Source organism: Marmota flaviventris, chromosome 19 (genome assembly GCF_047511675.1).
Source record: "Marmota flaviventris isolate mMarFla1 chromosome 19, mMarFla1.hap1, whole genome shotgun sequence".
Lineage (NCBI taxonomy): Eukaryota > Metazoa > Chordata > Mammalia > Rodentia > Sciuridae > Marmota > Marmota flaviventris.
Genome location: NC_092516.1, coordinates 21,168,975 through 21,181,070, shown reverse-complemented (window position 1 = coordinate 21,181,070; position 12,096 = coordinate 21,168,975). Strand labels below are relative to the sequence as shown.

The window sequence follows — 12,096 nt, the reverse complement described above, 5'->3', positions numbered from 1 at the left end:
CGCTCGCCTGGCATGCATGGGGCGCTGGGTTCAATCCTCAGCAACACATAAAATAAAGATGTTGTGTCCACCGAAAACTGAAAAATAAATATAAAAAAATTCTCTCTCTCTCTCTTCTCTCTCTCTTAAAAAAAAAAAAAGATTTAGGGTGGCTTAATTATTTGAGATATTAAGATTTAGAGTGGCTATTTAGGGTGGCTTGGATTCCTCTGGGCAGAAGAATCTTCCAATGAGATGCTGGCCATCTTCCCCCCAAAGGCCTAGAACTTACAATCCTCCTACCTCAGTCTCCCAAATTGCTGGGTTTATAGGCGTGTGCTACTATACCTGGCTGTCCAGCTTTATTTATTTATTTATTTTTTGCAGTGCTGGGGACCAAACCCAGTGCCTTGCACATACTAGGGAAGTGCTCTACCACTGAGCTACAATCCTAGTCTAACTTTCTATAGCATGTGTTGCTTAACAACAGAGGTACATTCTGAGAAATGCATCATTAGGTGATTTCATTGTCATGTGAAGGTTATTGAGTGTACTTACATAAACCCAGATGGTGTAACCTGTTATATGCCTGCTGAGTGCTCCCAGTCTACAACCTTATCCAGCATGTTACTGTACTGAATACTTAACTCTGGAGGCAATTGTAACATAACGGTAAGTACTTGTGTATATAAATATATCTAAATATAGAAAAGGTACAGTAAAAATGGTAGGTGATAAGATTTTTTTTTGGCACTGGGGATTTACCTAGAGGCACGTTATCACTAAGCTACATACCCAGCCCTTTTAATTTTTTAATTTTAAGACAGGGTCTACCTAAGTTGCTTAGAGCCTCACTAAATTGCTGAGGCTGGCCTTGAATTTGTAATCCTCCTGCTTCAGCCTCCCGCATCGTTGGGATTATAGGCGTGCACCACCACACCTGGCTAGCGATATGAATTTTTCAACTCTATTATAATCTTATGAGACCACTGTTGTGTATTCAGTTTGTTGTTGATTATGATTGTGAGGATGGCCTTAGGCCTGAGCCTAAGCAATTCCATTTTAAAAACTCCAGTTTGAAACCTGCAGTCTCACTAGGAACACCTAATGGAGCCCTCCAGTAAGGCCTCAGACATAAACAAGTCACTTCCCCTCACCCTGATAAACAGAGTGAAACCTCTGGCAGGCTGTCCTCGCCTGATAAGAGGGAAAGGCGAGAAGATCAGGATGGAGACCAACAGAACAGATGTTTCTGACCCCAGAGTAAACTGATGTCATGGAGAAATCTGGTGGTAGCTGATAAGGATTGAAAGGGGGGGTCAAAAGCCCCCAAATTTAGTATAAATAATAGAGCTGATGAACCAATTCAGCCAGCCGAAGCAAGGATGCACTTGAGCTGGAGAGCCTGGACTGACATCCCATCACTTGTCATCGTTTCCTGATCCTCTGTGTGATCCTCACTGCTCTCAAACTCTACCGCCTCATCTGGACCCTGGTGAGAGCCTCAACTTCTCCCTACGACCCCCTCCTCAACTGGTCGTCCACTCCATGCCAGGAAAAGCCTGCCTTGGTTCCGGACCTGGTCACTGTGGTCTGAGTGAGTGTGCATCTGCTGGACTTAAAGCCTAAGGCTTGAGACTTTTGAACTTAGCATGCAGAGGGAATGTTTGTCATTAGCCTGTCATGATTAAGTGTATTTGCAGTGCTTAGAATTAATCTAGAATTGTTTGCTGTGAATTGATTATGTCTATTGCAGTTCCTAGCATTAAGGATTGTCGTTTTCTTGATTAAGAACCTATAGGGTGAAATTGTATTGAGTGATTTGAGTGAATAAAGCTTTGAAAAGAGCAGAAGCATGTGGACATTCTTTATTTCTCCCCCTCAACTGCATCTGTCGCAATTTTTTTGCCCCTTGCGACAATGATGCACATGACTGTAGTTGCTTTTGGGGACAGGATTTGTAGATCTCCTCACTCAATCATAAATGAAAGTTGTCACTTTTAAATATTGTGAGCTTTGTTCTGGGAAGCAGTTAGGTTACTTGGCTGAGGTGTTGGGAACTCTTCATGTCTTGGAACCAGTTTGATCCTTCCAGGGTTTGCTTTTAAACTTTGTTAGGCAGGATGAGATTTGTCTCTAGTCTAGGGTTTTTTTGACCCTTGTGTTAGTTTTCTGTCACGGGGACAATATAGCTGAAATAATCAACTGAAAGAAAGGTTTATTTTGGCTCACCATTTCTGAGGTTTCAGTCCACGGTCTGAACATTTATGGGCCTCTGGTGAGGCTGACATGATAGAAGGGTGTGTTGGAGTAAAGCAGCTCACTTCATTGCATCTGGGAAGCAGAGAGGTGGTGGTGGGGTGAGAACATGTATTGAAGGGACCAGGGACATGATATAGCCTTCAAAGATACATCCGTAGTGACCTACTTACTCCAACTAGGCCCCCCTTCCTAAAATTTTCATGACCTCTCAATGATGCTATCGAATTATGAATCCAGGTAGTGCATGCCTATAAACCCAGTGACTTGGGAGTCTGAGGCAGGAGGATTGCAAGTTCCAGGGCAGCCTCAGCAACTTAGTGAGAACTTGTCTTGAAATAAAAAAATAAAAGTGTTAGGAATGTAGCTCAGTGGTAGAGCACCCTTACGTTTCTTTTGTTTTTGTTTTAGTTGTAGATGGAAACAACACTTTATTTTATTTATTCATTTTATGTGGTGCTGAGGATCTAATCCAGTGCCTCACACATGCAAGGCAAGTGCTCTACCACTGAGCCACAACCCCAGCCCCAAGTACCCTTAGGTTTAATCCCTAGTATCACTACCAACAACAACAAAAGATTATGAATCCATCAATAAATTAAACCACTGATGAGATCGGAGCACTCAGGATCCAATCACTTCCTCAAAGCCTCACTTCAGAGGATTGTCACATTAGGAACCAAGACTCCAACACATGAGCCTTTGGGGGACAGTCCAGATCCAAACTGTAGTGAACCCAGGTTCAGAGGCTCATCCTGTGGAAAAACCAGTGTCTGAGCAACGTGTCTTGGGAGGAAGAAAGTCTTTATTTGGTGGCCAAAGAATGGAGGAGAGAGGGTTTTGTTCACAAATCAGCTTCTCAACTCCAGGGAGTTGAGGGGTAACAGAGGGACAGGCTAACAAAGGACATGAATATTCATGTTTTTTGGGGAATAGGCAGAGATCTTCCAGGAAATCAGGAGCCCCCTCTTTTCACTCCTTTCATGGTCTGCTGTTAGGCAGGCATCTTCACCTTCAGAGGACTAGGCAGGTCTAGGTCAAGTCAACCCTCTATTAATAGCTTTGAACAGGGGCTGGGGATGTGGCTCAAGCGGTAGCGCGCTTGCCTGGCATGCGTGCGGCCCGGGTTTGATCCTCAGCACCACATACAAACAAAGATGTTGTGTCCACTGAGAACTAAAAATTAAATATTAAAAAATTCTCTCTCTCTCTTAAAAAAAATAGCTTTGAACAGAGCATTTCTCAAAGGATCAACTTGTCTACGTGCACCACTGAGTCGAATCTGACCCAAAGGCTAAGGCAACAGAGGAGACAGACACAACATGAAGACAGAGCTGCCACACATTTTCATCTTCTTGCAGTCACCCATAGGACATCTGTAGGCAGGAGCCAAGAGGCAGTGTTTTGTGCAGAAGTGGCCTTGGGTCCTGGAGGGTAACCTAGGCAACCATTATCATCATAACCCACACATCAGAGGTGTGATCTACAGTAAAGCTCGTGGGGGACTAATAATGTATTACCCAGCTGTGTGACCTCCAAAATCAGTGCTTTTTAAGTCAATTACGAGCAAGTGAAGCTAGAGGGTTTACTTAGGTTTTGTTTGGTAACAAAACCATAATAAGTACGTAGCTCAGATGACATCCTGGAGGTGTGTGCAGTTCTTTCTCTCTCTCATTAATCATTACTCTGCTCTGTGAATTCAGCCACCTCTGACTTCTGTCTTTTCAACTCAGGGAGAATAATGGACTCGGTTGGTCCCTCTCCCAGTGCTACAGCAGCCTAGGAATGCTCTCTAGGCACTCAGCTGGGCAGTTGAGTTCACTCCATTTCCTCTTCTCTCAGGGTTCACTGCCCTGAGGAGGTGGGTGTCCAGTGTCTGAAAGGCCTAGACTTGGTATGGCTTTTTCTTGTTTAACTAAGTAGCTATATCTGGCCCCTATAACTATATTCTGAAGTTATAAGAACATAACATATATTATATTGGAATAATATAATATTGGAATTAATATTAAATTAATATTGGAGTATAATATTGGAATCCCCAGTTAGGTTTTTGTTTGGTACTGAGGATTGAACCTAGGGGCACTTTACCACTGAACTACATCCCCAGACTTTTTTCTTTTTGTTTGAGACAGTCTTGCTGAATTGCGCAGACTGGCCTCCAACTTAGGATCCTCCTGCTTCAGCCTCCTGAGTTGCTGGGATTACAGGTGTGTGCCACCTTGCTCAGGTTTTTTTTTTTTTTTTTTTTTTTGTTTGTTTTTTGTGGTGCTAGGGATCAAACCCAGGGCCTTGTGCATGCAAGGCAAGCACTCTACCAACTGATCTATATCCCCAGTCCCTGGTTAGGTTTTTTGATTATACCATGCTGTGTGGCAACATAGCCCAATTTAGAAGGGGTTTGGAGGAGCTTCTGGTTTTTCACAGATGTTCCTGAAGTTCTCCAGAGAGGTCAGCAGGGGGCTCCATTCTCTGTGTTCATTAGTACTTGCGCAGTGTGGACTAGAGACAGGTTTTGGGGACAAGGAAAGTCGAGAGAGCCTAGCATTCAATGTCAATCATGGGCTCCCTAGGATCCTCCTGCCACCAACTAATCTGGGATCCCCATGGAGGAGGGACATTTGACATCAACCTGGAGTCCGTTGGAGGTTTGTATTCTGGGGAATGGCGTCTTGATCTGATTGTGTATGAAGCTGCCTTGGTGACTATAATAACATTTATTAAGCACTAGTAATGTGCACTTAGACACTAGGCTGAGTGTATGTGTTTTGTATGTTTTTGTCCCCATGATAAGGGGGACAGTACTTTTATTCAGTGTCCTCTTCTTCTCTCTGGAGTGTGGGGCCTTCTGGGGATTTCCTGAGGGAGTGACTAGGGTAGGGAGCACCTGAAATTGCTTGGGACAGCAAATATTTACTTAGAGGTACAGAACTACTTCAGCATTTTAACAGCTGGAACTGCTGTACTAGTGTGTACCAGGTGAACCTAACTCCTGTGCGGATGTCACCAAGACGCTGGACTTTGCAGGTTCTAGCATGGTGAGAGCTTGGCAGCTTTGCCATCCTTCCCTAACAAGGTCCTGCAAGCCTGTGCTTCCTTTTTCCATGACTACCCAGTGCCCTGTGCTTCAGTCACACTGAACTCCTTCTAGAAGCTTCCTTCTCACAGACTCTTTGTTTTCTCCAGGGCTTCACTACAGTTCTTCCCTCTTCTCTCTGCCTGGGGGACCTCCACTACTCATTTTTTTCAAGAGCAGGCATAGGCATCTTTCCTTTAGGACCCCAGATCTTGACCCCAGATTTGTATAGGGGCTCCATTACCTGGCACCAGAGGCCCTTATGCTTCCTCTTTGTGGCCTATTGAGCTTTACGAGGGCTTGGAACCATGTAAAGGATATATATCCACAGCACTGAGTATCAAGCCTGGTACATAGTAGATGCTTAGTAAATATTTGTTATAAAGGGCTTAGAGGGGCTGGGATTATAGCTCAGTGGTTGAGCACTTGCATCACATGCACGAGGCCCTAGGTTCGATCCTCAGCACCACATAAAAATAAAATAAAGGTATTGTGTCCATGTACAACTAAAAAAAACATTAAAAAGCGGGGTGGGGGGCACTTAGAAAGGGACTCCAGGGTGGTAGATGGCTTTGAGAGGGTGCCCTGGAACAGAGGCCAGGCCTGCTTGGAACTGCACAGTTTCAACTGATAGATATCAGCCCAAGGAACCATGACAAATTGAGAATTGAAGTAGAAGAGGCCTCAACACACTTCTCTCTGTTCCAAATACTAGGAGCACTGAATCCAGCCTGTTTTCCACTTTTTCTTCCTTATCCCAGTCTCCAGCCCCAACACTACTGAGGCAGAAGGATCCCCAGTTCAAAGCCAGCTTCAGCAAAAGTGAGGAGCTAGATAACTCAGTGAGATACTGTCTCGAAAGAAAATACAAAATAGGGCTGGGGATGTGGTTCAGAGGTCGAGTGCCCCTGCCTGAGTTTAATCCCCAGAAATTCCCTCCTTCCATCCTTCCTCCCATCCTTCCTTCCTTTCCTCCTGGGAATAGAACCCAGAGCCTCACACACACTAGACAAATTCTCTATCACTGACCTACACCCTCAGTTCTTTATATTTATTTTGAGACAAGAGCTTGCCCAATTACCAAGGCTGGCCTTGAACTTGCAACCCTCCTGCCTCAGCCTCTGGGTGGCTGGGATTACAGGTATGTGTCACTGTGCCCAGCTAGAAGAGTTGTTTTTGAACTTGGGTTTTGTTTTGTTTTTAGCAGTAAATACCTTTTAAAAGTCATTTTTATTTTTAATGTTTCTATTCAAATGACATGGTTTAAAATTGAGATAGGAACATTTCCAGTTTCCTCCTCAAGACTCACTTCTGTGTTTTGTATTTTTGTTTTGTTAAATGGTGCACGGATTGAACCCAGGGCCTCACACTTGCTAGGCAAGTGCTAGGACACCAAGCCACACCCTCAGCCCTCCATGTCTCACTTCTGTAGAGAACTTCTCTAAACTTTTTTTTTTTTTTTTTTAGCTGTTTCTACTGGCATTTGATTTTTGATTGCATGTTTCTAATAACATACCGTTTTTTAAAATTCATCAATTTTAGACATTATGTCTTTTTGTGTGGGTGGTGCTGGAGAGCAAACTCAGGGTCTTGCCAGCCTCTGCAACTTGGTGAGGCCCAATCTCTCAAAATAAAAAATAAAAAGTGCTGGGGATGAAGCTCAGTGGTTAAGCACCCCTGAGTTCAATTCCTGGTACTAACCAAACCCAAAACCAAACCAAACCAAAACCAGGGTCTTGTGCATGCAAAGCACACTCTCTACCACTGAATTATGTACCCCCAGTCATCTCTCTCTCTCTCTTTCTTTCCTCCTCCTCCTCCTCCTCCTCCTCCTCCTCCTCCTCCTCTTCTTCTTCTTCTTTTCTTGTGTTGGGGATTAAACACTCAGGGGGTGCTTTAACACTGAGCTACATCCCCAGTCTTTTTAATTTTTTATTTTGAGTCAGGATCTTGCTAATTTGCTGAGACTGGCCTTGAACTTGTGATCCTCCTGCCTCTGCCTCCCAAGTCTCCAGGATTACAGGTGTGCGCCACCATACCCAACATTCCCAGCAATGCCTTTTCTTTTTTTCTTTTTTTTTTAGGGGGGGATTTCTGGGGATTAAGCTCAGGCAGGGGCAGTCAATCACTGAGCCACATCTCCAGCCCTATTCTGTATTTTCTTTTGAGACAGGATCTCACTGAGTTGCCTAGCACCTCACTTCTGCTGAAACTGGCTTTGAACTGGGGATCCTTCTGCCTCAGCCTCCTAAGCTGCTGGAATTACAGGCATGCAACATCGTGCCTGGCTCCAGCTGTGACTTTTTTATAACAACTTTCTTGTCTATAATTTCCATGTCATACAATTTACATATGTAAGATGTACAATTTGATGATTTTTACAAAATTGTACAATCATTACCATGATCTATTTTAGACCATTTTTTTAAAAAAAATATTTTTTTAGTTGTTGATGGACCTTTATTTATTTATTTGTTTGTTTGTTTGTATGTGGTGCTGAGAATCGAACCCAGTGCCCCATGCATGCTAGGCAAGCAAGCCACCACTGAGCCACACTCCAGGCCAATTTTAGACCATTTTTATTACGTCAAAGCCAAATTCCCCTGCCTGGCTCCGTGGTGCATGCCTGTAATCCCAGCCACTCAGGAGGCTGAGACAGGAGGATCGCCAGTTCAAAGACAGCCTCAGCAACAACAAGGTGCTTAGTTACTCAGTGAGACCCTGTCTCTAAAGAAAATACAAAATAGGGCTGGAGATGTGGCTCAGTTGTCGAGTGCTCCTGAGTTCAATCCTTGGTACCAAAAAAAAAAAACCCAACCCAACCAAACAAACAACAAAGAAAAACCCAGACTCCCTCATATCATTTCTTCCCTAACTCCCTAGTCCCTGGCAACAACCAATTTCTATTTCTATGGATTTGCCCTTTCCAGACATTTCCTCTAAATGTAATCATACAATATGTGCTCCTTTGTGATTTGTTCCTTTAACTTAGCAAAATGACTGTGGAACTTTATCCATGCTATAGCATGTATCAGTGGACTAATTAATACCCACTGCACAGATGCATATTTTGTTTATTCTTTTGCCCGCAACCTGCGCAGATGAGCCTAACTGGGTTTAAACAGGCTGGCTGCAACATTAAGCTAAGAAGACGGGGAAGAAAAATCACACAACACACAGACGTAATTTTTTTTTAAAATCGAGGGCAGGACAGATCTTTGATCTTAAGGGTCAGCTTCCTCGCTGGAAAGAGAGAAAGTGAGCCTGTGCTTCCTTTATTTTATAGTGGGAACATCAGAGAGGGATAAGTTTTCAAGGGTGAAGTCTTGCTTCATAATGTCTCTAGTCAGCAGACTGATTGACATCTTGGCAAGTCACACCCATCTCAGGTGCTGTGTGGGATCTCAGGCAGAGCTAGAGGGGAAGGCTCACCTGCATCAGGGAGTTCGCAGTGCCAGGCCTGACATTTGGCTACTGTACACAATAGTTCGCGCACACAGCCCATGGTCGGCTCGCAACATACCCATTCATCAGCTGATGGACACTTGAAGCTATTTCTTCTTGTTGGCAATTATAAATAATGCCACATGAATACTTGGGTACAAATTTTTGCTCCTCTGAACGTTTTCAATCTTCATTTGTTCACTTGCAATGCTAGGGAATGAACCCAGGACCTTGTATATGATAGGAAAGCACTCTGACACTGAAATACATCTCCAGGCCTTCAGTTCTCTAGAATAATATAAACTTTGGAGTGGAATTTCTGGGTCACATGGAAACTCGGTGTTTTTAGCATTTGAGGAATTGCCAGTCTGTTTTCTAAAGTTGTTATACCATTTCACATTTCCATCAGCATGATATAAGCATTGGACATTATGTCTTGAGTACTTGTTAGAATACTTGAGATTTGGTGGTTTAAATTAGACTCCCAAATAAGTCAACCAGACAGAAGTGCTTTGGTTCTGATGGACATGGGGCATGTACAGTCAGTCCCAGCAGGAAACAGAATCCAATTCGGATGGTTCTAGAGCGGTGCTGTCCAATAGAAATTTCTGGGGTGATGGACATTTCTACATCTGTGTCATTCAAAATGGCAGCCACTAGCCACTTTGGACAGGGAACACAGTTAAAACGTGGCTAGTGCAACCCAGGAACTGCATTTTAAATTGCATTTAATATTAATTAACTTAAGTATAAATATTCACAAGTGTCTAGTGGTTTAATGTTGGTAAGTGCCGTTCTTAGAGGATTCATATAGGGACTCCTTGTAGAAATATGAGCATGGATAAGAGAACCGACAAGAAACTCTGTAGCACAAGGGGCTGGTGACTATGGGGAGTTGTTACTACCTCTAGGACTGAAGTGGTAAGGGGAGGAAATTGTGTTCCTGAGGAGGGATCTCACGATTTTGCAGACATGGTCAGGAATGAGGCCACTGGCAATGGGAAAGAATGTCCCAACTCTCCTTTCTTCCCTGATCTCCAGCCAGTCCTCTCTTCAGTGAACCCAAGTAGAAGCCAGAGGGTGAGGGGAGCCTCCAGGGCAGAGAATAGATCTGGGGAGCAAAGGGGTGGGTGACAACTAGCCCAGATGACAAACCCACAGTGCAACATTGTCTGAGATCACAACCTAGGTTCAACCCATCGAACGGAACAGATACATGGGGCAGGGTCGGGGGACAGCTCTGGAGCTCATATTGTTTTAGAGGGATATTTGCTGAGTTCTTAAAGGCTGAAATAGGAGAAGAGAAAAATTAAACTCCCTAACAGGCCTCGTCACAAGCTGAGCAATTTCACTGACATTTTATAATAGTCCCAGAGAGGGCAGCACCGTTACCTTCAACTTAGAGCTGGGACAAGGACAAGCAGTGACACCTATCTTGACATTTTTCCAGACTGGAGGAAAGCCTGCCAAGGTGTAATGCCAAGCACTCCATCTATGTGCAGGAGCCCCGGCTGATCCAAAATCGTGTCTCTACTGCCTGAGATCAATGTGACTGGGTCCTCCAACTCTCCGTATCCATGACAACGACTAGTATCTATCATGTATCAAGAATCTTGAGGGGGGCTGGGGATGTGGCTCAAGCGGTGGCGCGCTCGCCTGGCATGCGTGCGGCCCGGGTTCGATCCTCAGCACCACATACAAACAAAGATGCTGTGTCCGCCCATAACTGAAAAATAAATATTAAAAAAATTTTCTCTCTCTCTCTCTCTTTGAAAAAAAAAATTAAAAAAAAAAAAAAGAATCTTGAGGGCTGGGGTTGTGGCTCAGTGGTAGAGCACTTGCCTAGCATGTGTGAGGCCCTGGGTCAATTCTCAGCGCTACATATAAATAAATAAAATAAAAGTCCATTGACAACTAAAAAATATTTTTTTTAAAAAGAATCTTGAACAGGGAGGGGACATGGGGGTAGGAAAGATGGTGGAATGAGATGGTCATCATTGCCTAGGGACATATATGACTGCACGAATGATGTGATCCTATTTTGGATGCAACCGGAAAAGTGAAAAAAATTCTGCTCCATTTGTATACAATGAATTGAAGAGCATTCTGCTGTCATGTATAACTGATTAGAATAAATAAATAAATTGATTAATTTAAAAAAACAGAATCTTGGACTGAGGCTGGGGGTGCAACTTAGTGATAGAGCACTTGCTTAGCATGTGTGAGGCCCTGGGTTCCCTCCCCATCACTACAAAAATAAAAAATAAATAGAAAGAATCTTGGACTACTGATTGCGGGATGCCACCCGTTAAGCTACTTGAGTGGTCTTTTACTTGGTACTGAGCCATAGGTGAGTTAGGTCTCCCTTGGGAATGATGCCGGCATTCCCGTGTGTAGACTGCACAAGGCGTGAGATCTCTGTCCCAGCTCTACTAGTGGGACAGCTGCTCAGGAGCTGGGCATTACCCACCGGGAACTAGACAACCCACCTCCTGGGAACTGATGCTCCTCAGCCCTCATCACAATGACTCATCTCTTGACTCACTTATTTGGCAAAAGGTTTTACCATGGAAAAACCTTTGATGCTTCCCCCATATAAATAAAGCAAACACGGGCTCTCGCTCTCTCTTTCCAGCATGGTCTAAAATCACTTCCTGTGTTTGGCAGCCAACTCGTTACATGCAGAGGAAACCCATATTCCACCACCTGTGCAGAACTGATCCCCAACTCTTCTCAAAAACCCAGCCAAGACACTACCTTGGGTTTCTGGATTTTATGAACACTATTAAGTCTTCTAAATATTCTTAATTATAACCTATGGGTCCCATTAGACCAAAGAAGCCTACAGAGATTACTTAAATAAGAGTACAAAAATGGTCTGAACTAGGACTTAGTTTTGAATCCTGATTCTACTCCTTACCAGCTGTGAGGCCTTGGGCAAGACACTTAACTTCTCCGAGCTGCTGTTGCCCTTTCTGTAAATAGAATAGTACCATCACCCACATCAGCATTGATTCTCTTCTCTTGACTCACTCACTCTCAAGGTGAGCTCATCCAGACTAAGAATCATGGCTTTATATACCTCCCAAATGTTTGTATCCCCAAAATTTTGACCTTCATTCTAGACTTCTTTTATTAAATTATTCTAAATTACTGGGAACCTCCCCTTGGGTGTCTAACAGGCATATCAAACTTAACGTGTCCCTAAATGAACTCTTTTTATCTTCTACAAACCTCTCTTCCCGCGGTTTTCCCATATCAGAAAAGAGCAATTCTGTTCTGCAGCTGGTGGTCTGGCCAAAAACTATGGTGGTGTTCTCTGTCCTCTCTCTCACACC

General features: G+C 43.8%; 1 protein-coding gene and 1 long non-coding RNA gene across 2 annotated transcripts in view; both read left to right on the top strand.

Annotated features, from left to right (window-relative positions):
• Window positions 1-1,176: 1,176 nt before the first annotated feature.
• Window positions 1,177-12,096, top strand: part of Qprt (quinolinate phosphoribosyltransferase) — a 65,100-nt gene continuing 54,180 nt past the window's right edge. Inside the window, exon 1 of the mRNA XM_027948712.3 lies at window positions 1,177-1,576. Coding sequence (XP_027804513.2) covers window positions 1,528-1,576 — 49 coding nt within the window. The 5' untranslated portion in view covers window positions 1,177-1,527. The remainder of the gene's footprint in view (window positions 1,577-12,096) is intronic.
• Window positions 4,712-10,510, top strand: LOC139702919 (uncharacterized). Its single transcript, XR_011705469.1, has 2 exons — window positions 4,712-4,886; window positions 10,209-10,510. It is a non-coding gene; the product is annotated as an uncharacterized lncRNA (long non-coding RNA).